Source organism: Podarcis gaigeae, assembly GCF_964106915.1.
Source record: "Podarcis gaigeae genome assembly, chromosome: 3".
NCBI classification, from domain to species: domain Eukaryota; kingdom Metazoa; phylum Chordata; class Lepidosauria; order Squamata; family Lacertidae; genus Podarcis; species Podarcis gaigeae.
This window is the reverse complement of record NC_139680.1, coordinates 120274801-120299482: the sequence shown is the minus strand read 5'-3', so window position 1 is coordinate 120299482 and position 24682 is coordinate 120274801. Positions and strand designations below refer to the sequence as shown.

The 24682-nt window shown below is 46.6% G+C and overlaps 2 protein-coding genes across 2 annotated transcripts in view; both read right to left on the bottom strand.

Moving 5' to 3' along the window:
- SCARA5 (scavenger receptor class A member 5) overlaps positions 1-24682 on the bottom strand; it is a 108179-nt gene that overhangs the window by 62472 nt on the left and 21025 nt on the right. The window contains exon 3 of the mRNA XM_083733572.1: positions 15642-15770. Coding sequence (XP_083589698.1) covers positions 15642-15770 — 129 coding nt within the window. The remainder of the gene's footprint in view (positions 1-15641; positions 15771-24682) is intronic.
- Positions 16519-17013, bottom strand: LOC310842039 (small ribosomal subunit protein eS12). Its single transcript, XM_083733906.1, has one exon. The coding sequence runs from the start codon at positions 16949-16951 to the stop codon at positions 16553-16555; it is 399 nt and encodes a 132-aa protein (XP_083590032.1). The 5' UTR covers positions 16952-17013; the 3' UTR covers positions 16519-16552.

Sequence of the window (24682 nt, the reverse complement as noted above, 5' to 3'; positions counted from 1 at the left end):
GCTGTGGGTTAAATCACAGAGCCTAGGACTTGCTGATCAGAAGGTCGGCGGTTCGAATCCCCACGACGGGGTGAGCTCCCGTCGCTCAGTCCCTACTCCTGCCAACCTAGCAGTTCGAAAGCACGTCAAAGTGCAAGTAGATAAATAGGTACCGCTCCGGTGGGAAGGTAAACGGCGTTTCCGTGTGCTGCTCTGTTTCGCCAGAAGTGGCTTAGTCATGCTGGCCACGTGACCTGGAAGCTGTACGGCGGCTCCCTCAGCCAATAAAGCGAGATGAGCGCCGCAACCACAGAGTCAGCCATGACTGGACCTAATGGTCAGGGGTCCCTTTACTTTTACTATGCGGCAGAATCATGGAATATCTTTAATATTATGCAGGGCAAGGAGATAGGGGAGAAAAGAAAGATTTTTTTCTCCCTCTCTCCTCACATTAGAACTTGTGGACATTCAACGCAGCTGGGTGAAATGAGGTTTGATTTCACCCCTCTATCAGCAAGTCAACTTGAGGAGAAAACGAGATGGGTCAGGGAACAGGAAAACAAATCACACCCACTCAGTTTGCTCCGTTGCTCTCTAATAAAATCCACGGCCCGATTCAATTGCTTCCACACGACTACAATTAGATTTGGCAGGGACGAAATGGAGCGGAACATTTCCCCAGCCCTCCGCCTCCAAGCCGTGATAGCGAGAACTGGCTGTGATGTTGCTGTGATGGAAAGCAGACCTGGGTAGCTGTCAAGCCCAGAGGAAAGAGGGTCGGGCGAGGCTGGCCCGAGGCAGGAGCCAGATCAGAACCAGGTGGGATCCATTCTGCTGGTCCGTTGGGTCAAACCGATCCCAGATGGTGCTAAAGCGGTTGACGTATCAATCGGCCGAAGTTGCAGGTGTCACATAACACCTGTTCTGCATTTGCAAGAACTCAATATCCTACCCTTTGGAACTCCCTGCCACTTGATGCCTTCCCTGTACTCTTTCTAGAGCCTGTTAAAAACATTCTTGTTTGAATAAGCCTACCCAGATATTCAGAAAATCGATGCGAGTTTTCATCTCTTTTCGGTCTGCTGTTATTTTAACGTTCTGGAATTTATAAATTATTGTTAATTTTTATTATGGATAATTTCATTGTTTTATCTCTTTTTTTTTGTAAACCACCTTGAGGTTTGTTTGTTTGTTTTACAATCAAGCAATATATAAATTTTATAAAATACAGTGGTACCTTGGTTCTCAAACACCTTGGTACTCAAACAACTTGGAACCCAAACACTGCAAACCCGGAAGTAAGTGTTCCAGTTTCTGAACGTTTTTTCAGAAGCCAAACATACTCTGTTTTGAGTGTTATGCTTCCAATCTGAGTGCCACACTTCCATTTTGAGTGTAACGCTGAGGTCTGTTTTTGCTATTTATTATGAATTTTTGTTTTTGCAGCTTTTTTGTTTCGTTTTTGTGACTGTGTGGAACCCAGTTCAGCTACTGATTGATTGTGTGACTGCAGTACATTGTTTATTGCTTTCATTTTATGGATCAATGGTCTCGTTAGATAGTAACATACATGTCTTATTGCTGTTTCAAGGGTTGTTTTTAAAAGTCTGGAACGGATTAATCCGTTTTGCATTAGTTTCTATGGGAAAGCGTGCCTTGGTTTTGGAACGCTTTGGTTTTGGAACGGACTTCCGGAACGGATTAAGTTTGAGAACCAAGGTACTACTGTAAATAAATAATATATTACTTCTTAGATTTATATACCAACCTTCATTGAGATATCACGGGACGTTTTACTTTTAATCCTAGCTGCCTGCTTTTTCTGACTGAGCCAATGGGAATACAATGTGTGCACCTGTAGGTTTTTTTAAAAAATGCTTTTGATGCAGGAAAAGGAGTAACTCGGCTCCCAGGTATCAAAAACAGCCTTGACTGCTTGCAGATGTCCATTACAGGGTGCAGTGACCACAGAGGTTGTGATATTTCAGTTTGCACAAACACATACCATGCAGAATGGGTCATTTGCAAATGGGCTTCCAGGCTGACTAGCCCAGCAAAGAGGCTGATGTCCTGGGAGGTTTCAGGGGGAGGGAATCGCCTTGCAAGTTTCGTGGTTTTGGACATACTGTTCTACCAGACTGTTTATTTTTTAAAACCTCTCCTGGTCCCTTCTTACCAAGTCTGCTGGAGGAATCACTTCTGCCCTTAGTCTGTGTTTTTTCCCCACTTGGACCTCACACCTGGCAACGGGGTTATTCTGAAAAGATTCAGAACAGGCTGGATTCACAAATCTCGTTGCCTACGCTCCGTGGCTGAAGCCTAAGGACCGCAAACAAGCCTATACTAGAACTCTGAAGGCTTTCCTGCAGAATTTCTGAGCACAATTCAAAGTGTGGGTGCTGACCTTGAAAGCCCTAAACAGCCTCGGTCCAGTATACCTGAAGGAGCATCTCCACCCCCTTCGTTCTGCCTGGACACTGAGGTCCAGCGCCGAGGGCTTTCTGGCGGTTCCCTCTATGTGAGAAGTGAGGTTACAGGGAACCAGGCAGAGGGCCTTCTCAGTGGTGGCGCCCACCTTGTGGAACAACCTCCCATTGAGGAAATAAGGAAATAAACAACTATCTGACTTTTAGAAGCCACCTGAAGGCAGCCCTGTTTAGGGAAGTTTTTAATGTCTGATGTTTTATCGTGTTTTTAATATTCTGTTGGGATTCACCCAGAGTGGAAGGGGGAACCCAGCCAGATGGGTGTGGTATAAATTTACTATTATTACAGTCATACCTCAGGTTACAGACGCTTCGGGTTATGCGTTTTCAGGTTATGAATGTGCCAAAACCCAGAAGTACTGGAACGGGTTACTTCCGGGTTTTCGCACTCGCACATGCGCAGAAGCACTAAATCACGCTTTGTGCATGCACAGAAGTGCCAAATAGCAGCCTGTGCGTGCGCAAACACGGTGCTGCGGGTTGCAAACGTGGCTCCTGCACGTGGAACGCCCTCCTATCAGATGTCAAAGAGATAAACGACTATCTGACATTTATAAGACATCTGAAGGCAGCCCTTTTTAGGGAAGTTTTTAATGTGTGACATTTTAATGCATTTTTAATGTTTGTTGGAAGCCACCCAGAGTTGCTGGGGAAACCCAGCCAGGTTTGTGGGGTACAAATAAATAATAATAATAATAATAATAATAATAATAATAATAATAATAATAATTGACTCTGCTTCCTTGGATGCCTTTAAGCAGAGGTTGGAGGGCCATCTATCAGGGATGCTTTAGCTGAGATTCCTGCATTGCAGGGGCTGGACTGGATGACCTTTGGGATCCCTCCCAACTCTCCAGTTCTAGGATTCTATGACTTTCTTATGTTCTTCCTGCTCTTGCCTCAGCTTGTGGTCAAACACCTTTGCTCTCACATTTTCCTCCCTGGCAAAAACAGATGAGCTCACTCGGGCTGGCAGCCTCGCTTCTGGCTGTTTACTAGGGCCGCACGATTCACAGGCCAACCTGGGCCTCCCTTTCCAAGAACGGGCGTTTTGTTTTGTTTCTTATCCATCGAAGCGTGTGTTGGATCTGCCTGGCTCAGTTACTCGCTGGAGATGAAGCCAGGAATTCTTCAGAGCAGGCCTTGGCTCAGCGCAGAAACATGAATGCGCTTGCTTCGTGCACCACCAAAACAGTGCCTTGATTTGTCAACTTTCCGGTGGAATAGTGACATTGTAGGAATGAGTCCTGGTAGACTTTCTACCTTCATCTTGACTTCTGATATCACTGAGAAGAACTTCTGCTTTTTTGAACCCTCAGCATGTAATCTCTTGCACATCTGAGTCCTGGGTGTGAATTCCAACCCCAGAGGGTGATTTTTCATTGTAACTGATTTTAATAATGAAGCCTCCATGGTAATTGTAGGCTCTGAACTTTATTGTCTTGCTGGGAGGGGAGTGTCTTTAGACAGCAATGTATTGTTGTGGGTTTGGAGAGGGTCAGTCTGGATGATGCCCAGAGTTCCCTTCTGTTTCTCAGGATCCCGTGCCCAGTGAGAGTTAGAATCAAATTTTTGTTGTTTAGTTGTTTAGTCGTGTCCGACTCTTCGTGACCCCATGGACCAGAGCACGCCAGGCACTCCTGTCTTCCACTGCCTCCCACAGTTTGGTCAAACTCATGCTGGTAGCTTCGAGAACACTGACCAGCCATCTCATCCTCTGTCCTCTCCTTCTCCTTGTGCCCTCCATCTTTCCCAACATCAGGGTCTTCTCCAGGGAGTCTTCTCTTCTCATGAGGTGGCCAAAGTCTTGGAGCCTCAGCTTCAGGATCTGTCCTTCCAGTGAGCACTCAGGGCTAGTTTCCTTCAGAATGGATGGGTTTAATCTTCTTGCAGTCCATGGGACTCTCAAGAGTCTCCTCCAGCACCAGAATTCAAAAGCATCCATTCTTCGGCGTTCAGCCTTCTTTATGGTCCAGCTCTCACTTCTGTACATCACTGCTGGGAAAACCATAGCTTTAACTATATGGACCTTTGCTGGCAAGGTGAAGTCTCTATAGAAAGTTCTATTGCTGAAGTGGTCAGACAAGTTTCTTTGTGAGGCTACTTAAAAGTCCTCATCAGCATCCCCAAAGTATGGCAAAGGTTGTAAGATCTACCACGAAGTGATGGGGCTCTCCAGACTTATGAATGGGCCATTCCTCCAGCCCTCATCTCCTGCCAGATAGGAGAAGAAGTTTTAGGTTTTAGCAAAGCTGGATGCTGGAGACACAGAGACCTGCTTGCTTTGTGCTGGATCCAAAACTGTGACTAACGCAGAAGCCAGATCTGTTGGGATGATAAACTTCTGAGCCTTATGCTTAGCTTGTAAATAAAACCATATATCCTAAAGACACCTCAGTCTCCACTGACCCTCATTCCAAGGAAACTGAATCCTAGGTAAATGTCCGGAACCCCTGGAGTCTCCCATTGCTTGGAGACTGGGGTGGTGTGTAACGGGATATTACTTCAGCACAATTAACCTTTCTTTTCTCCTGGCAGTCTGCTGGCATTCCATGCTTTAAAACTCCTTCAACATTCCTGGCATGTTAAAGCAAAGATAGGTTTGCCAACCTTGATTTGGAAAAAGAAAGAAAGAAAGAAAAGGAAATATATATGTGTGCCGTTTTGCATTTTAAGCCCATGTCAATCAAAGCACCGCCATGACTGTGGGGATATAAGGGAGCCTGCTTCTGAAGTCCAGATGCTGAACACATTTCTGCCATGTTTTTGTGGTTGAAAACGATTGTGTCTTTTTAATGCCTGCCTCAAATCTGAAATTGTTTTTATAATTAGAATAATTCTGCTTTTTGGAATGGCTGCAATGGTTTTCCTTGTTAAATCACTTTAAGGCATTCTATGGGAAGCAATTCATGAATGGAATATGTAAGTTGAAGATTATGGAGGAGAACCCTATCAATGTTCAGACAGCAGTCACGAAATTAAAAGACGTCTGCTTCTTGGGAGAAAGGCAATGACAAACCTAGACAGCATCTCACCTTGCAGACAAAGGTCCATACAGTTAAAGCTATGGTTTTCCCAGTAGTGATGTATGGAAGTGAGAGCTGGACCATCAAGAAGGCTGATCTCCAGAGAATTGATGCTTTTGAATTATAGTGCTGGAGGAGACTCTTGAGAGTCCCATGGACTGCAAGAAGATCCAACCTCTCCATTCTGAAGGAAATCAGCCCTGAGTGCTCACTGGAAGGACAGATCCTGAAGCTGAGGCTCCAAGACTTTGGCCTCCTCACGAGAAGAGAAGACTCCCTGGAAAAGACCCTGATGTTGGGAAAGATGGAGGGCACAAGGAGAAGGGGATGACAGAGGACGAGATGGCGGGAGGCAGGGGAAGACAGGAGTGCCTGGCGTGCTCTGGTCCAGGGGGTCACAAAGAGTCAGACACGACTAAACAACAACAACATGCAGAAAACCATTTATAAAGCGGTGCGTTGCATTTTCAAAGAGGTGGGAGAGGCTTCTTTGAGAAAGCATTCTTTGGGGTAGTTTGATCCACTGTTGGGTCCCAGTTTGGCTTAAAAATTAATCAAATCCTGTTCAGCTTAATTGAGTTTTGGGAAGCCAAGCCCATTGCACAACCAGTTCTTCCCCGATGTAGGAATCTATGTAACAGCCAATAAAATGCCCTGCACCTAAACTAAATTGTTGTGCCCAAACAATGGGCTGCAAGAAGGAGGCTGGAAAATGAAGACCATCTCTTGAAGCAGTTTATGAAAAGCTTTAATGGGATCATTGTGATATCTGGCCGGCTTCTTAGACTCCCATTGTACTCATAATATCAACTTTCTTTCTTTCTTTCCAAAATTTGCATTTTGGTGCCTCTTTGTGAGAAGAGAGAGCTACATTGCAATGTGTGAAATCCAAAACAGAATTGTACTCTGACCTGTGCATTAACCCGGGAGGTACAAATTGGGACAGTTTGCTTTGCAATGAGCAGCAAATGAACTTTTCTTCCATCCCGGACTGGATCTGGGGAGTTGTGCACACAGAGATGTGCTTTGCCACTGAACTAGGGACCTAGGGCCTGTGTTGGATTCAGTTTTGAAAGAATTGTGCACCAAGATTTGTGTTCTAATCCTCTCAAAATGTTTTCAGTCTCCCAGATGTAGAAAAACAACAACCCAGGCTGACAAGACATGTGTTTGCCCCCAAATTCTGTTGATGCGTGGCTCTCCCCCCCCCCCCGAGGGGGCCCTAGGACGTCCGCTGTATTTCTGTTAGTAAGGAGACAGTCCTGCAGATTTTTCTCTGTGTACGGTTTCACTTTGCATTTAATTTCATGAGATCTTTTAAAGGCCTCTCAGCAGAGGAGGAAATGGAACTGTATCCCGTGTTTTTGTGGACCGTCCAAAGTATATTGAGGGGTTCCAATGGAAACAAACATGAAAGGCGCAGGAACGTAACAGAGGGTTTGGGCTTTATCGTTCCGAACTCCAGGAAAATGGCAAGAATTATCTATTACTATCTTCCATAGTGCAGTTCCTGGGCCATGAGGGTTGCATCTGGTCTGTATGCAAAAAAGGTTTACTGGGTTTGGGAGCAGAGGGAATGCATTTTAGCAGTGGCCAAACTCACTGCAGTTTTTTAAACTGAGATTCCATCATCACCACCTGGATTTGCATACCACTCTTCATCCAAAGATCTCAGGGGGGTACACAGCCTAAAAATACAAAATGAACATTGCAAGGGCTGGATTGGATGACCTTTGAGTACCTTCCAACTCAACTGATTCTATTTAGACACTGTGGGGAAAGTAGCAACTTTTTTTTTGCTCTCTCTCTCTTTCTCTCTCTCTCTCTCCCTGTGTGAGATCATTCCAGGAAGGGGGATCAACGTGACTGGAGGGATTGATCCAAATGTGACAATGAGCCTGGAAAGGTTCTGGGTAGCTCAGTTTAAAAGGATGTGGACAAGCTGGAAAGTGTGAGGAGGGTCATCAAGGGTCTGGAAACTAAGCCTTATGAGGAACGGTTGAAGGAGTTGGGTATATTTAGTCTGGGAAAGAGGAGACTGAGAGGAGATACGAGAGCCATCTTCAAATAACTCAAGGACTGTCACGTGGAAGGTGGAACAAGCTTGTTTTCTCCTGCTCTGGAGGAGAGGACTCAAAGCCATGGCTTCAAGTTTCAAGAAAGGAGATTCCGACTAAATATCAGGAAGAACTTTCTAGTAGTAAGAGCTGTTTGACAGTGGAACAGACTCCCTTGGGAGATTGTAGACCTGCTTCCCTGGAGGTTTTCAAGCAGAGGTTCTATGACTTGCTGGAAGTTAAGAACCTTTTAACCCTTTAAGAGCCCATAAGCCCTAAACGGCCTTGGCTCAATATACCTAAAGGAGCGTCTCCACCCCCATTGTTCTGCCCGGACACTGAGGTCCAGCTCCGAGGGCCTTCGGGCGGTTCCCTCACTGCGAGAAGCCAAGTTACAGGGAACCAGGCAGAGGGCCTTCTCGGTGGTGGCACCCGCCCTGTGGAATGCCCTCCCACCAGATGTCAAAGAGAAGAACAACTACTAGACTTTTAGAAGACATCTGAAGGCAGCCCTGTTTAGGGAAGTTTTTGATGACTGATGTTTCAATGTATTTTTAATGTTGTTGGAAGCACAATCAGTGCTGTATTTACATATAAGCTAAACAAGCTATAGCTTAGGGCCCCACTCTCTTGGGGGCTCCCCAAAAAATATAAAGGAAAAACAACAACTCAATGTACATTTCCAAAATATAAGATAAAAAACACACACAAATAAAATGGCTTTAGATACCTATTAGGTCAATCAGTTACCATATAGCATATATTCAACACACAAAAAACAGTGACAATTTGTTGTTGGCAAAGAACAGCTGGACTTATAAAGGGCCCCATTAGCTTCAGGAGCTGAGGGCCTCATCCAGCCTAAATCCAGCCCTGGGCAAAATACAGGGTAGGGCAGGGCAGGGAAGTTGGGGGGTAATGCCCTGCCCCATCTATTTCTTAAGTGACTTCAAAGCAATCCATTACGATCTATTGCAGGCTAAGAGGATGAACACAGATGAATTTGTGAGTCTGTATGTCCTTGGCTACCCAGAGTTTAAATATAGGACCTTTCACATAGCCTTTCAAACAAAGGCATTTGGAGAGAACCCCTAACTTGGCAGAGAGAGAGAGAGAGAGAGAGAGAGAGAGAGAGAGAGAGAGAAAGAGAGAAGACCTGAAATACAGGCCAAAACTGTATCAATACAGGACGTAGCATTTAAATTGAAATTTGGGACAATCCTACGAAGAACTCACAGAGTGTACATCTCTTTCTGGCTATCTGCCTGAAATCCAAATGCATCCACATTTCAACTGATTAAACTTGCATATTTCGGATTTTTCGCAGAGTTTTGTTTTGCTTCGGCGGAGAACCCCAGCAGCCCTGCTCAATATTTTCTCATGATTCTGGGTCACATATGTAAGCTCCTCAGGGCAGGTGGCTTCTTCTTCTTCAGTCAACGGTCTGTTGCAACTCTCTCCTGGCTGCCCTGTCAAGAGTGGTTTTGAGTCCAGCCGGCCTAAGCTATGCAGCCTGCGTTATCTTCGGAGGGTCAAACCACACGGTCCCAATAAATCGGTCTCTGAATCACTATGGGAGACATTTCATGTTTCTTGGGCTTTCGCCAGCTGCCCTTCCCTTCCTGGCTGGAGGGTTTTTTTAGCCTGGAGTGTCGTTGGATTAGGCAAGAGCTGTTAAATGTGCTCCATCGCCACAGCTGAGAGCCGCTCTCAAGCCCCTTGCAGACAGAGGATATTAAAAAATCGCCTGGTTCCAAGTAGCATAAATCACCCAACTTCAGCTTCCTGTTTTGCAAGGTTACGGGTGAATCATGGGAATTTTGGCACAGAATCTGCCTTGGTGGCCCCCTACAATGACCTCTGTCAGGAGAGAGAAAGGAGAATTGTGTCCTTCTGGCAGATGAAGGTGATGTACTATATGGGATTGGCGGAAATGACTGGCAGAATCCGAGACCAGGGAGAAGAGTCGGCGGAAGAAGATTGGAAGAAATTTAAAGACTATTTACAGAAATCATGCAAAATTAATGAATGTTAGAATGATGTCTGGTAGAAATTAAGTGGTTTCCAGCTGTAATGCTTTAAGAGAATATGGAAAAAAAAGGTTTAGAAATGGGTTATAATCTATTGATAAGGATTTGCTGAACCAACAATTTGAATTGGAATACACAAAAGGGAGGTATGAGGAGGTCTGGGAAATAAGTTAATGAAAAATAAGTAATGGAAACTTTATGTGTTTTTAAATATTTTTATTTTTGTATTTTTGTTATTCTCTTTTTTTCTTTTCTTTTTTCTTTTTATTGTATTACTATTGAAAACTTTAATAAATATTCTTTTTTTAAAAAAGAGAATTGTGTCCTTCTTCACTCGCCTTGACCTCTCAGCCGCTTTCGATACCATTTATTGTCACATCCATCTGGAGCGACAGTCTGACTTGAGGGTGAGCTGCGCTGCTTTGTGGTGCTTCCAGTCCTACTTGGATGGTCGTTTCCAGAGGGCCATGCTTTGGGAGTGCTCTTTGGCATGATGGAGACTTCCATGTGGGGTTCCTCAGGGCTCAATCCCATCCCCTACATTGTTTAGAGTGTGACTTTCTTCCAATTGAAGTGCAGAGTGTTTGAGGACACTCTCAGGGAAACCAAAATGCATGTTTACAAAGCTATTGTACTTCCAACCTTACTGTATGCTTGTGAAACATGGACCACTTATAACTGCCATCTCCAACTCCTTGAAAGATTCCATTAGTGGTGTCTCCAAAAATTTTTTACACATCACTTGGGAAGACAGGCGAACTAATGTCAGTGTACTGGAAGAAGCAAAGATCACCAATGTTGAAGCAATGATTCTTCAACATCAACTTTGTTGGACTGGTCATGTTGTTTGGATGCCTGATGATCGTCTTCCAAAGCAACTACTCTATTCCGAACATAAAAATGGAAAGTGTAATGCTGGTGGTCAGCAAAAAAGGTTTAAAGACTGTCTCAATGCAAATCTAAAAAAATGTAGTATAAACACCAGCAATTGGGAACCACTGGCCTGCGAGCGCTCCAGTTGGAGAACAGCCTTTACCAAAGGTGTCATGGACTTTGAAGACACTCAAACTCAGGACGCAAGAGAGAAACATGCTAAGAGGAAGGCATGCTTGGCAAACCCTCACCGTGATCAACTCCCACCCGGAAACCTATGTCCCCACTGTGGAAGGACGTGTGGATCCAGAATTGGCCTCCACAGTCACTTATGGACTCACTGTAAAAACCGTGTTTATGGAAAACAATCTTACTCGGCTACAAGGGATTGCCAAAGAAGAAGAAGAAGACATGAAACCGCTGGGTGGGGTCATCCAAGGTTTCGAGTACGTTGTCAGCAGCATGCTGATGACACTCCACTCTATTTCTCTACATCTGCAGGTGGGGCAGTGGCGGTGCTGGACCAGTGTCTTGCCTCAATAATGGACTGGATGAGAGCCAACAAACTGAAACTCAATCCAGATAAGACTAAGGCACTGTGAGTGGGTGGTTCCCTAAACCGGATGACTGGAAGGTTGCCTGATCTTTATGGAGTTAAGGTTCAATGTGTTACTATTAGCATATAAATGGGTCAGTGTGTCTGGCTGTTAACCAGAAGGTTCATGGTCCGAGTCCAACTAGGAACAGCTGTGGACAGGATTCCTGCATTGCAGGGGGTTGGACTAGATGTCCCCTGAGGTCCCTTCCAACTCTACAATTCTATGAAAAGGTGTAAGTGTGGAGGAGCCCATCCTGCTCCTGAACAAAGAGGACCTATATTTGCTCCTTGCATATGAAGGCTCCTAGATCCCTTCCCTCCTCACAGAGTCCTGTAGCTGGATCAGGCCCATGTGGTCCAGCATCCTCTTCTCACAGTGGCTAAATTCCCCAAACAGCATAGGAATGCAGGTAGACTGCCTCTGAACCTGGAGGCTCCATAGGAAGTTCAGAAGACCTCACCCCCTGCAGATGGACCAGGCCAAAGGGGCCAGATCTCAGGCAGCATCCTGCTCTAATAGTGGCCAACCAGATGGGAGAAGCTGGCAAGCCGGACCTGAGAGCAACACCTCTGTCCTCACTTGTCCCAGGAACTGGCATTCAGAGGCATCACTGTTTCCGTCGGTGGAATGAAAATGTAGCCATCACTGGTACAGCGAGCCCTCCTGTCATTCATCTCTGCAGGCAGTAAAAGATTTGGCACCTGCACAGCAACCCGAGAGCCAGAGTAAAGTTGATGGACTCAGAGGCGAGAGGCGTCGCTGCTAAGAGATCTCCGCTGTTAATGCTTCAGATTTAACTAGCCAGCCAAAATAAGGTCAGCCTAATTAGCCAGTGATTCATCGCCCTGTTCTTCCTCTAGGAATTGTGGAGCTTTATATTCCAGGCACATTTCAATTTCATCCTCCACCCAGGGAGAAAGATTTCTACCGTGGGTGGGAAGGCAGATGTCAGCATAGATGATCCCCAACCACCTTCTGCAAGGACAAGAGTCCAGGATCCGTCCATCCATCATAACAATTGCCATGTTTCCCCCCCGCCCATTCAGAGAAAAACTAACAAACATTTGACATTATGACAGCCCCTCCTTGGAAATGAAATGCCTTCTTTGTTCTGATTGGAATCAGATGTGGCAAAAGGGGCTTTGGAGTGCAGCAAGGCCACACATGAAATCTTAGACTCATGGAATAGGACAGTTGGAAGGGACTGTAATGGAGGTTCTTAGAAGCTTCCAAGGATGAAGAGGCCACCACCTTCTGAGGAGTCCATTCCAACATCACACAAATCTGACCTTCAGAAAGTTCTTCTTGATGTTTAGTCCGGAATCTCTTTCCTTGCAACTTGAATCCATTGGTTAGGATCCTGCCCTCCACAGCAGAATCAAGCAAGCTTGCTCAGCCTTCCATGGAACACCTTCAGATATTTGAAGATGACTATTGTTGTTGTTGTTCAGTCATTTACTCATGTCCGCCTCTTCGTGACCCCATGGACCAGAGCACGCCAGGGACTCCTGTCTTCCACTGCCTCCCGCAGTTTGGTCAAACTCATGCTGGTAGCTTCAAGAACACTGTCCCACCATCTCGTCCTCTGTCGTCCCCTTCTCCTTGTGCCCTCCATCTTTCCCAACATCAGGGTCTTTTCCAGGGAGTCTGGAAAGGAGTCTGAAGGAGTTTGGTATGTTCAGCCTGGAAAAGAGGAGGCTGAGAGAAGATTGGAGAGCCATCTTCAAATATCTCAAGGGCTATCACATGGAAGATGGAGCAAGCTTGTTTTCTCCTGCTCCGGAGGGTAGGACCCGGGCCAATGGCTTGACAAGTTACAAGAATGGAGATTGCAAGTAAACAGCAGGAAGATCTTTCTGACAGTAAGAGCTTTTGGACAGTGGAACGGACTCCTTCAATGTTCTGCGCCCGGGGTTAACCCGAATAACACGGTCCAGGTCCGGTCCCGAATCCAAGGGTTCCGTGAGGAGTCAGTCCAACAGGGCCAAGGCAGGAAACCAGGCAAGGTCACACACAGGATCACAGGCAGGTTCTGGCAAACAGCAACGTTGCTCCCGCAACATAGGGCAGGGTCCAACAGTCCTGATCCCCCGGCGACTCACTCCCTGTCTTGCCTGAAGATGAACACTCCTCCTGCGAGTACTCAGGTCTCTCCTTCTCTCAGACCTGAGTCTCTGCAGCCCGGGAGACATCAGTGGGTTACTAGACCCAGGGGCCGCCTCAGCCTCCCCTGACCCAACCAGGAATGGAGCAGCTGTAGGTGATGGCCCAGTTGGAGGCAACGAGGTAACCCCCGCATCTGGAGCCAGGGCAGGCTCAGGCCCCTGACTCGGCCCAGCTGGTGCTTGTTGCAGGGAAACCTGTGCAGACTGGGGCTGTTCAGAATCAGGCCCCAGACGAGGTTCAGATGCCGTCTGAGGCAGAGGATCCAGTGCAGACTGAGGCTCCTCTGGTTCCAATTCTGAGTCTGAGTCCCAGGCCATCACACTCAGGAGGTTTTGGAGTTTCCTTCTTTGGAGGTTTCTAAGCACAGGTTGGATGGCCACTTGTCATGGATGCTTTTAGTTGAGATTCCAGCATTGCAGGGGGCTGGGATGGATGACCTTTGGGGGTCCCTTCCAACTCTGCAATTCTGTGATGCTATGGTGTGTACTCTGGATATACAATCTGGTCTCCCCTTGGTGTCACACTTGCCAATGCGTTGACCACTGCTGCTCCAACACAACAAGCCGAACCCAGACGCCCCCGACTGTGTCTCTCAGAAAGAGCCTTTGGAGAAAGACATCAGGAGAGAAACACAGTCTGGGTTTGTGTGGGTGGATAGTCCCAGCTTGGCTCCCCTACAGCCTTCAGTCTTTTGGACGTTCTGGTGCCATGATCTGTCGTCCCGGAGGAGAAGCAATCACTCAGCATAAGCCGAGCAGACATTCTGGGAACGTGCTCCGGTGGCCTCTGCCCAACCCACAAACCCAGAGACAGAGCCCAAAGTCTCCCTGGGATTCTTCGCGGCCACCCACTAAACCTCGCTCGGCTCATTATGCAGAGGATTGGGTTTGACACGTCTGCCCCCGGCCAAGGATTACTCACCGAGTGTTTGCTGTATGCCCTCGTCTTCCCATGGCTACACCCAAAAGGCCGGGAGGTGGCATTTGCAAACCCACAAGAAGGTGGATCTTGGCCAGGGGGGAACCAGCAGAGCCAGAGATCCAGGAAGATGTAGCACTGGCTTTTCACACTTAGTGAAATATTCTCAGAGTCGAGAGTGGATTTCCTGCTCTTTATTCAGCTCATAGTGGTGAGGAGGAATGGAAGTTCCCCCTAAATGTTCCCCCTAAATGTCTGCTTTATATACATTATTTATACAATGGGCCCCATGTGATTGGCTAATTCCGGGATTCTCCTGTAGGCCAATCAGGTTGCGGATTCACTTCCACCTGGAGCTGGATTGGGTGGCTCCTGTGGACCAATCAGACTGCTGCATTCTGGACCCTATTGTTCTAGGACCAATCAGACTGCTGCCTTTTGGACCCTATTGTTCTAAGACCAATCAGACTGCTGCCTTTTGGACCGTATTGTTCTAGGACCAATCAGGCTGCTGCCTTTTGGACCCTATTGTTCTAGGACCAATCAGACTGCTGCATTCTGAATCCTATTTAACCCAGTACATAACACTTAGATTCACAAAATTGTAGAAATGGAAGGACCCTAAGACTCATCTAGTCCATTTGATTGATAGACGAAGAGATACCACAGGGGAAAAAATGATTTTTTCTATATGCAAGTACAGCTGCTAGAATAGTGATTGCTGCTAGGTGGAAGTCACAAACTATACCCACAAAGGAGGAATGGATTTGTGAACTAAATGAATATTTAATCTTGGCAAAATTAACTGCTATAATAAGAAACCGGTCGAATCAAAAATTTAAAAAGGAGTGGAAATGTTTTGATGAATATATGGCAAAATATTCCTCAAAAAAAGATACTCTAATATGCCTAGATAAAAATGTGAATTACTGGATGGAAGAAAAACTAGTAAGGAAAGATAATGAGAATATATAGATGATTTGAGAAGGTTGTAGAATGCAAAGATTATTGTAAATTGTATAACGTGGAGGAAATCGAGTGGGGGTGGAGGGAAGTGGGAGGAAGGAGAAAAGGATAATATGATGGACTGAGGAAATAGAAATGTAATTGTATGGGGGGATGGGGAGGCAATGGTGTTGGCTTTGGTACATCTGTATTGTAAAGTAATATGTGAAAACCAATAAAAAAGAAAAGTGGGGAAAAAGACTCATCTAGTCCCTGGCTGGACTCAAACCACCAACCCTCTGGTTGGTGCCCAAGAGTCATGCAATAACTAACTAACTAACTAACTAACTAACTAACTAACTAAATAAATAAATAAATAAATAAATAAATAAATAAATGTAGCTGCTGCCAGTCCGTGCAGGCACTATTGGGTTAGATAGACCAGTGTTCAGACTCACAGTACAAAGCAGCTCCCTAAATTCCTACCAGCAATTTCTCGCTGTTTTTACCTGTGAAAGGTGGTGGGGAGATGTGGGGTATCCCCCCCCCCAGTGGTCCTTACCTGCGAGGATGAAAACGCCCACGAGGATCAGGAAGACCAACAGGTAGAGCCCAAACACGGCGTATTTGAGAGCAGCCAGGGACCCCAGATGTCCGCAGGGTCCCGAGGGCCTCTTCTTGCTCCCCGGATCTGTAAGAGCAAGGAAAGGGCTGGTCAGGTGGAGGTGGGCTGCTTCGCCCCAGTGTCCTTTTATTTAAAATGCATCTCTGGGTTATTTCTGGGGCATAGGAATTCGTTCTTTTGTTTTTCTTTTCAAAATATAGTCTGGCCCCCCACATGGTCTGAGGGACGGTGGATGGGTCCATGGCTGAAAAAGGTTGCTGACCCCTGCTTTAGGCCAGGGGTCTAAGGGGACGCGGGTGGTGCTGTGGGTTAAACCATAGAGCCTAGGACTTGCCAATCAGAAGGTCGGCGGTTCAAATCCCCACGATGGCGTGAGCTCCCGTTGCTCGGTCCCTGCTTCTGCCAACCTAGCAGTTCGAAAGCACATCAAAGTGCAAGTAGATCAATAGGTACCGTTCTGGTGGGAAGGTAAACGGCATTTCCGTGCGCTGCTCTGGTTCGCCAGAAGCGGCTTAGTCATGCTGGCCACATGACCCGGAAGCTGTACGCCGGCTCTCTCAGCCAATAAAGCAAGATGAGCGCTGCAACCCGAAAGTCGGTCATGACTGGACCTAATGCTCAGGGGTCCCTTTACCTTTAATGTAGATAATGGGACGCGGGTGGCGCTGTGGTCTAAACCACAGGGCCTAGGGCTTGCCGATTGGAAGGTCAGCGGTTTGAATCCCCGCGACGGGGTGAGCTTCCGTTGCTCGGTCCCTGCTCCTGCCAACCTAGCAGTTCAAAAGCACATCAAAGTGCAAGTAGATATTATTAATTTTTTTTGTCAGGCGCAAATATATTTTATTGGTTCATTTCTTGCACTTGAAGTACTCTTCGATGACATCTTTGGCCTGAGATTCCTTGCCATAGTCTTTGACAACGACACAACTGCAGCCCACAACTTTACGGGGTTTTCCTTCTCTGTCGATCTTGCAGAGACCTACCCATTCACCCAGCTTCTTGTTGTCATCAACCTTTATCAGGTTGATTTGATGTTCAGCACAAAGTGCTTCAACCAGTTTGACATACATGGGCTCGTCACAATTGGATGCGAGAACACAAAGGTGGGCTTGGCGTTTGTCTAAGGCTTTGGCAGCTTCACGAATTCCACGGGCTAAGCCATCGTGGATAAGTGCGGTCTTCAGCACTTCTTGAAGGGCGGTGTTGACATCCATTACACCTCCAGCAGCAATGCCTTCCTCGGCCATGGTTGGTGGTGACTCTCCCGCCTGGGGGGTGGCTCACAGCTTCCACGAACCGATGGTGAAAAGGAGGTACCGCTCTGGTGGGAAGGTAAACGGTGTTTCCGTGCGCTGCTCTGGTTTGCCAGAAGCAGCTTAGTCATGCTGGCCACATGACCCGGAAGCTGTACGCCGGCTCCCTTGGACAATAAAGCGAGATGAGCGCCGCAACCCCAGAGTCGGCCACGACTGGACCTAATGGTCAGGGGTACCTTTACCTTTACCTTTACCTTTAGGCAACCTAAGGCCCGGGGCCGGATCCGGCCCAATCGCCTTCTAAATCTGGCCCGTGGATGGTCCAGGAATCAGTGTGTTTTTACATGAGTAGAATGTGTCCTTTTATTTAAAATGCACCTCTGGGTTATTTGTGGGGCCTGCCTGGTGTTTTTACAGGAGTAGAATGTATGCTTTTATTTAAAATGCACCTCTAGGTTATTTCTGGGGCATAGGAATTGGTTTATTATAGTTTTCCAAATATAGTCTGGCCCCCCACAAGGTCTGAGGGACAGTGGACCGGCCCCCTGCTGAAACGTTTGCTGACCCCTGCAAGTTTAGGCAGAAAAATAGATTCGGGAAGGGTCTGCAACATTCATCTATTGCAGCCCCTGAAAAGGAAATGTAACCCGAATTTGAATTCTTCACCCAGGGAGAGCCAGGACACAAGATGGCTCTGGAAGTTGGTAGTTTGACTCACCTTTCCCCAACTTGGCAGACTGCAGCTTTTTTGGACTGTAGGGTGTTGGGGTTGAGGTGGGGGGGGGGCCTGGCTGTACTTGCTGGGGGTGATGGGGAGAAATGTCTATATTAGTGGTTCCCAACCTTTTTTTGACCATGCTCCACCTAAGTATCTCTAAAATCCTGAAGCCCCTCCACCCCGTGACATATAATTCTTATTATTCAAAAAGTGAACTTCTATTTACATGGAGGAAGCCGAAAGGCCATTAACTTTGCCTAACTCAGGGGTCAGCAAACTTTTTCAGCCATGGATTGGTCCACTGTCCCTCAGACCTTGTGGGGGCTGGACTATATTTTGGGGGAAAAAATAAAATGAACAAATTCCTATGCCCCACAAATAAGCCAGAGATGCATTTTAAATAAAAGGGCACATTCTACTCATGTAAAAAACACGCTGATTCCCAGACCGTCTGCGGGCCAGATTTAGAAGGTGTTTGGGCCGGATCCGGCCCCCGGGCCTTAGTTTGCCTACCCATGATCTAACTCATATTCAAACTGCCCCACTTAAAAATCAAATTGCCCACCTGTGAGGCGTGTGAGGAACCATGGGGCTAGACCCTCAGGCTGAGGCAGAAAGAAGAAGAAATTTGCTCACAAGGAAGAGCGTTCAACAAGAACTCTTGCAAAACAAACAGACACACACACACCCCCCAAGAGTAAAAAAATAAAATCTGGCCGGAGGAATTTCTCACAATTTAATTTGCCAAAAGGAAGAATCTCATGCTGAGCTCCTGAGCCAAGATCTGCCTTAGAATGCGACTCTTGGGCAACATCAACTTTAAAAATAGCCAGGGAATAAAATAAAGAAAGGAGAGACAAGTTTGGAATGGCTTGCAAGGACATCCAAGCCCCCAAAGACGAGGTTCGTAAATAATAATTTTCAGACATTTGCAGCTCAGAGGGATGTTGCAAGCAATTTTCTGCAATGTAGTAACTTTGCAGATTCATCCTGGAGAGGGATTTGCCAGCTTGGTGTAGTGGCTAGAGTGCTGGGATTAGGACTTGGGAGACACGGGTTCAAATCCTCACTCAGCCACGAAGCTCTCTGAGTGGCTTGCGGGTCAATTTTCCGTCTGTCAGTCTTGGAGGAAAAGCAGGATGCTGGACCCTCTTTTCTTGAAGGTTTTTAGACAGGTCAGATAGCCACCTGACAGGGCTCCTTTAGCTGCAGCTCCTGCTTTGCAGGGGGTTGGACTAGAGGACCTTTGGGGTCCCCTCCAGCTCTACCTGGCTTGACACCTGGCAACACTCCAGCTCTACCTGGCGTGACACCTGGCTTGAGAGCAGTACATGTGAAAAGGATCTAGGAGTCTTGGTTGACCACAAACTTGACATGAGCCAACAGTGTGACACGGCAGCTAAAAAAGCCAATGCAATTCTGGGCTGCATCAATAGGAGTATAGCATCTAGATCAAGGGAAGTAATAGTGCCACTGTATTCTGCTCTGGTCAGACCTCACCTGGAGTACTGTGTCCAGTTCTGGGCACCACAGTTCAAGAAGGACACTGACAAACTGGAACGTGTCCAGAAGAGGGCAACCAAAATGGTCAAAGGCCTGGAAACGATGCCTTATGAGGAACGGCTAAGGGAGCTGGGCATGTTTAGCCTGGAGAAGAGGAGGTTAAGGGGAGATATGATAGCCATGTTCAAATATATCAAAGGATGTCACATAGAGGAGGGAGAAAGGTTGTTTTCTGCTGTTCCAGAGAAGCGGACACGGAGCAATGGATCCAAACTACAAGAAAGAAGATTCCACCTAAACATTAGGAAGAACTTCCTGACAGTAAGAGCTGTTTGACAGTGGAATTTGCTGCCAAGGAGTGTGGTGGAGTCTCCTTCTTTGGAGGTCTTTAAGCAGAGGCTTGACAACCATATGTCAGGAGTGCTCTGATGGTGTATCCTGCTTGGCAGGGGGTTGGCCCTTGTGGTCTCTTCCAACTCCATGATTCTATCATTCTATGATTCTACATTCTATGAGATGCACTGAAAATGCAGCTCTAGTGAAGGCTGGCCCACTGGGGCTTTGCAGGGCACTGCCCCACCTGCCTTGGTGTTAGCAACCACACCGCTGAGAGTTGGAGTTCATTCTTCACGAGCAAAACCACAGTCTGCACAGGAGTGTCAGGCCTAATTTGCACAGCAACTCATTGCCGGTAGCTCTTGCCCCCATGAAGCAGTTGCAGAGACTGAAGGTCCAAAAGCTGCCAAAATCCTCTCTTCTCTAGGCTTCTCCCCAAGCAATCGGAGACTATTCCTTTTTTTAAAAAAATATTTAAATTTTATTAACATATAAAGCACATACAAATTGTTGTTTGTTGTTTAGTCGTGTCCGACTCTTCGTGACCCCCTGGACCAGAGCACGCCAGGCATTCCTGTCTTCCACTGCCTCCCCCAGTTTGGTCAAACTCATGCTGGTAGCTTCGAGAACACTGTCCCACCACCCAGAAAGCTTTTTGCGGACAAATGGCGGCTCCTTCAGCCTGAAAGCGAGATGAGCACCGCAACCCCATAGTCGTCTTGGACTGGACTTTATCGTCCAGGGGTCCTTTGCCTTTACCTCATGTCTCATGAAGACTTTGAAAGCCCCTTTAAAATGATCCCTAAACAATCACCGGAAAAGGTTGGGGGTCATTTTGCAGGGGCTTTCTGCAAAACTGCCCGGCCAGCCGCAGTTCTCTGATACACTGGAAAGCCCTTTTGCAAAACCTAGCAGGGACCGACTTGCTACCCCACAGGCAGCGTGGAGGAGGGGGCTGTTTCTCTGCCCATTTCCAAACCCACCTCTCCAGCTGCTGTTCTGGCTTCCTGGCAAGAACTGGGAGATTCTCCCAGAGGGCAAATTTTCACCTCATTTGGCAACCTCTGGACTCAGATTCTTCTCCCGACTTAGTTACTGCTGCCTGTTTGTCAAAACACCACCTGGGCCTACTGCTGTTCTGCAGCCACCTCTGTGCTGAGCCATAGAGCCAAACTGAGGGGAGGGGGGTCTCCTTGCCCACCCCTGTTCAGCTCCTTCCTCCATTGACATGATGTCCCAGCAACCAGAATGAGAGACGCGCCTTTCCTATTAGGCTTCAACCTGCTTATCCCCAATGAGGAGTCCAGCTGCGACCTGCAACCCCCTTCTGCAGCAAGTAGCTCATATTCTGACTCTGTAGATATTAAAACTCTCAAAAAAATAATAATGACCTCATAGTTTAGGGGATATTAGGAACTAAATTATGTTCGTTGATGACAAGCGCTGGAAATTAAGCTTTGCTCCTGGGGAATGGCAGTTTGGTTGCTACTAAACGAAGCGGAGAAGTTGTGCAACTTCTATCACAGGGCTGGGCAGATTTGGCTTGGGGGGTCCCACCACCCTCCCGAACCCTAGAATTTGCCAGCCAAATTTACTCAGGTGCCTAAGTTGTACAGGGCAGTACTTAACGAAATAGCTGCATGAGCAGAATGACTTCTGCTTGCACAATGGGACCCTCTCCGCCTCTTCCTCCTATAAGCACCTCACCCGCCAAATCTGTTCCAGAAGGTTGGGTAAGACCCAGAACAGATTTAGGGGGTGCAGAAGAAGAAGAAGAAGAGAGGGGGGAAACCTTCTGTTGTTGTGTTAGGAGAGAATTGCTTGCACTGATGGAATCTTTACCTTGAATACAACCCACAGTTAGAATTAAAGAACAGGGTGCCTCTGGGCATGTGCTGAGCCCAGGATTTGCTTACAGCAGCAGAAACCAAGCCAGATCATCCTCATTTCAGAGAAAAGTCCATGCCTGGTTGGTTCTATGCCTCTTAGCAGCCCAGGAGAGCTGGAAAAACATCCTTTTGTTGACAATCAGGGCAACTAAAATGACCAATTGACTGCTCTCTGAAGAAACTTAGGAGCGTTCAGGATTTCACAGTTTAGAGCAGGCATAGGCAAACCTGTCTCTCCAGGTGTTTTGGGACTACAATTCCCATCATCCTTGACCACTGGTCCTGTTAGCTAGGGATGATGGGGGTTGTATTCCCAAAACATCTGGAGGGCCGAGTTTGCCTATGCCTGGTTTAGAATGAAGGAAAGTAAGGGGCAACATGATAGAAAGCTATAAAATATTACATGAAGAAAGTTTCTCTCCCATTCTCATAAAATAATAATAATAATAATAATAATAATAATAATAATAATAATAGCCTGCCCATCTGACTGCTCTGGAACGGATCCCATTCACATCCCGAGGTACCACTGTACTCTATTCCTAACTTTAAAATGGAAAGCGTAACGCTGGTGGTCGACAAAAGAGGTTCAAAGACTCTCTCAAGCCTATATATATATATATATATATATATATGGTTTTGGTGTCCTCGGGTGTCTTCCCGTGTAAAAGTTGGGGTGTCTAGGCGACGTTTCGACGAGGTCTCACTCGTCATCTTCAGGCTGGTGCTTTCGGCTTCTTGTTACTGGAACAGAGCGGGATCTCAATGTTTGAGTTCCTATAAATACTGTAGAGGGGGTGTGGTGTCTAGCCTCCAATGTTCTGGGCAGAGAGGAAGTTCCCAGGCTAGTGTGCCTTTTCTTCTTTTGTTCCTTAATTACTTGAGAGATACCTTGAGTGATTTCTTGAGTGATATCCTGAGTACCACTTAGGTGGGTCATTAGGTGTGGATTAGTTGCTAAAGTCTTTGTGTCTTGACCTCTTGAACTTTGTGAAGAGTTTTCCTGAGAAGATGGCTGTATTGCACTTAGTTGTGCTTTGGCTTGGCTTCGTGTATAGGGGCGAGCTGTGGTTTTGTGGCTTGTGTCAGCCAGATCTGTGTAGGGATTGCAGGGGGGTGCAGCATCCGGAGGTGCCACCATGGATTGGCTACTGGATGGTGTCAGTAATTCATCTGTGGAGAGGGTCTGGGTTTGGGTCTGGTGTGGTTGATTGGTGTTGGCGTTCTGTGTGCCTCTGGATCTGGTGTCAGTTTTTGTGGGGAGGGCTAATTTCCAGATGTCTGGCAAGCGGGATGTGTCGTCACGCTTGTTCATGTTGTGAGGGTGTTTCTCTATCTCGATGGCTTCCATGATTATTCTCTTGTGGTGATGTTCCGTGTTAAAGAGCAATTTGGAATCTGCAAAATTAATTTCGTGTCCTGTTTCTTTCATGTGTTGGAAAAGAGAGGAAGTTTTTTCTCATCATCCAGATGCCCCAAACTCTACGGCCTCCCCAAGATACACAAAGAAGGAACACCACTCAGACCAATAGTCAGCTCCATAGGCTCACCTCTACAAAATCTCGCTAAATTTCTCGCCAAGCAACTTCAGCCCTATGCAGAATCCATCTCTTCACACGTACCAAACTCCTTCCAGTTCATAGAAACAATAAAGAAGCAAAACCTACATCCTAATGACCTACTTGTAAGCTTCGATGTTGTATCTCTCTTCACACAAGTGCCCATTAATGAAGCCTTGACAGCTATTCAAAACAAATACAATCCCCCCGAATACATCTTGGACCTGACCAACCACTGCCTAACCAACACGTACTTCATCCACAATGGACAAAGATACAAACAGATAGAAGGAGCACCTATGGGATCACCCCTCTCACCGGTCATCGCAAACCTGTACATGGAACACTTTGAAACCAATGCTTTAGACAAGTCAGAACACAAACCCAAACTTTGGCTCAGATATGTTGACGACACCTTTGTAATTTGGCCACACGGGAAGGAAAAACTGGATAGCTTCCTCACACATCTCAACAACTTACACCCCAAAATACAATTCACTATGGAAATAGAAGCCAACAACCAACTTCCCTTCCTTGACGTCCTAATCTACAAAAAACCTGATGGCTCCCTAGGACACACTATCTACCAGAAAAAAACACACACCAACCGCTACTTACATGCACAATCACACCACCACCCTGCACAAATAAACTCCGTAGCCAAGACTCTCATCTCCAGAACCAAACGCCTGGCTGACAAAGACCACTTGACAACTGAGTTACAGAATCTCTCAAATGTGTTAATTGCCAATGGATACCAGCAAAACAGGATTACGAAGCTAATCCAAAAGGAAACACCCCCCAAAAACCAAGACACAGAAGAAAACAATGGCATGGCCCTCCTTCCTTATATCAAGGGCACTACAGATAAAATTAGCAAAATCCTCCATAAACACAATATCAAAACAGCCTTTTGCACCAACCAAAAAATAGCCAATATCCTCAGAAACCCCAAGGATAAAATCCAGTTGGAAAACCAAGGGATCTATGAAATACCCTGCAAAGTCTGCCCAGCCACGTACATTGGACAAACAAACAGACGAATAAATGCACGTATCGCAGAACACAAGAATGCCGTCAAAAAAGAAGAAAAAACTTCCTCTCTTTTCCAACACATGAAAGAAACAGGACACGAAATTAATTTTGCAGATTCCAAATTGCTCTTTAACACGGAACATCACCACAAGAGAATAATCATGGAAGCCATCGAGATAGAGAAACACCCTCACAACATGAACAAGCGTGACGACACATCCCGCTTGCCAGACATCTGGAAATTAGCCCTCCCCACAAAAACTGACACCAGATCCAGAGGCACACAGAACGCCAACACCAATCAACCACACCAGACCCAAACCCAGACCCTCTCCACAGATGAATTACTGACACCATCCAGTAGCCAATCCATGGTGCCACCTCCGGATGCTGCACCCCCCTGCAATCCCTACACAGATCTGGCTGACACAAGCCACAAAACCACAGCTCGCCCCTATACACGAAGCCAAGCCAAAGCACAACTAAGTGCAATACAGCCATCTTCTCAGGAAAACTCTTCACAAAGTTCAAGAGGTCAAGACACAAAGACTTTAGCAACTAATCCACACCTAATGACCCACCTAAGTGGTACTCAGGATATCACTCAAGAAATCACTCAAGGTATCTCTCAAGTAATTAAGGAACAAAAGAAGAAAAGGCACACTAGCCTGGGAACTTCCTC

Excerpts from the sequence above, each read along its gene's own strand:
- LOC310842039 (XM_083733906.1), bottom strand. The coding sequence starts at position 16,951 with ATGGCCGAGGAAGGCATTGCTGCTGGAGGTGTAATGGATGTCAACACC.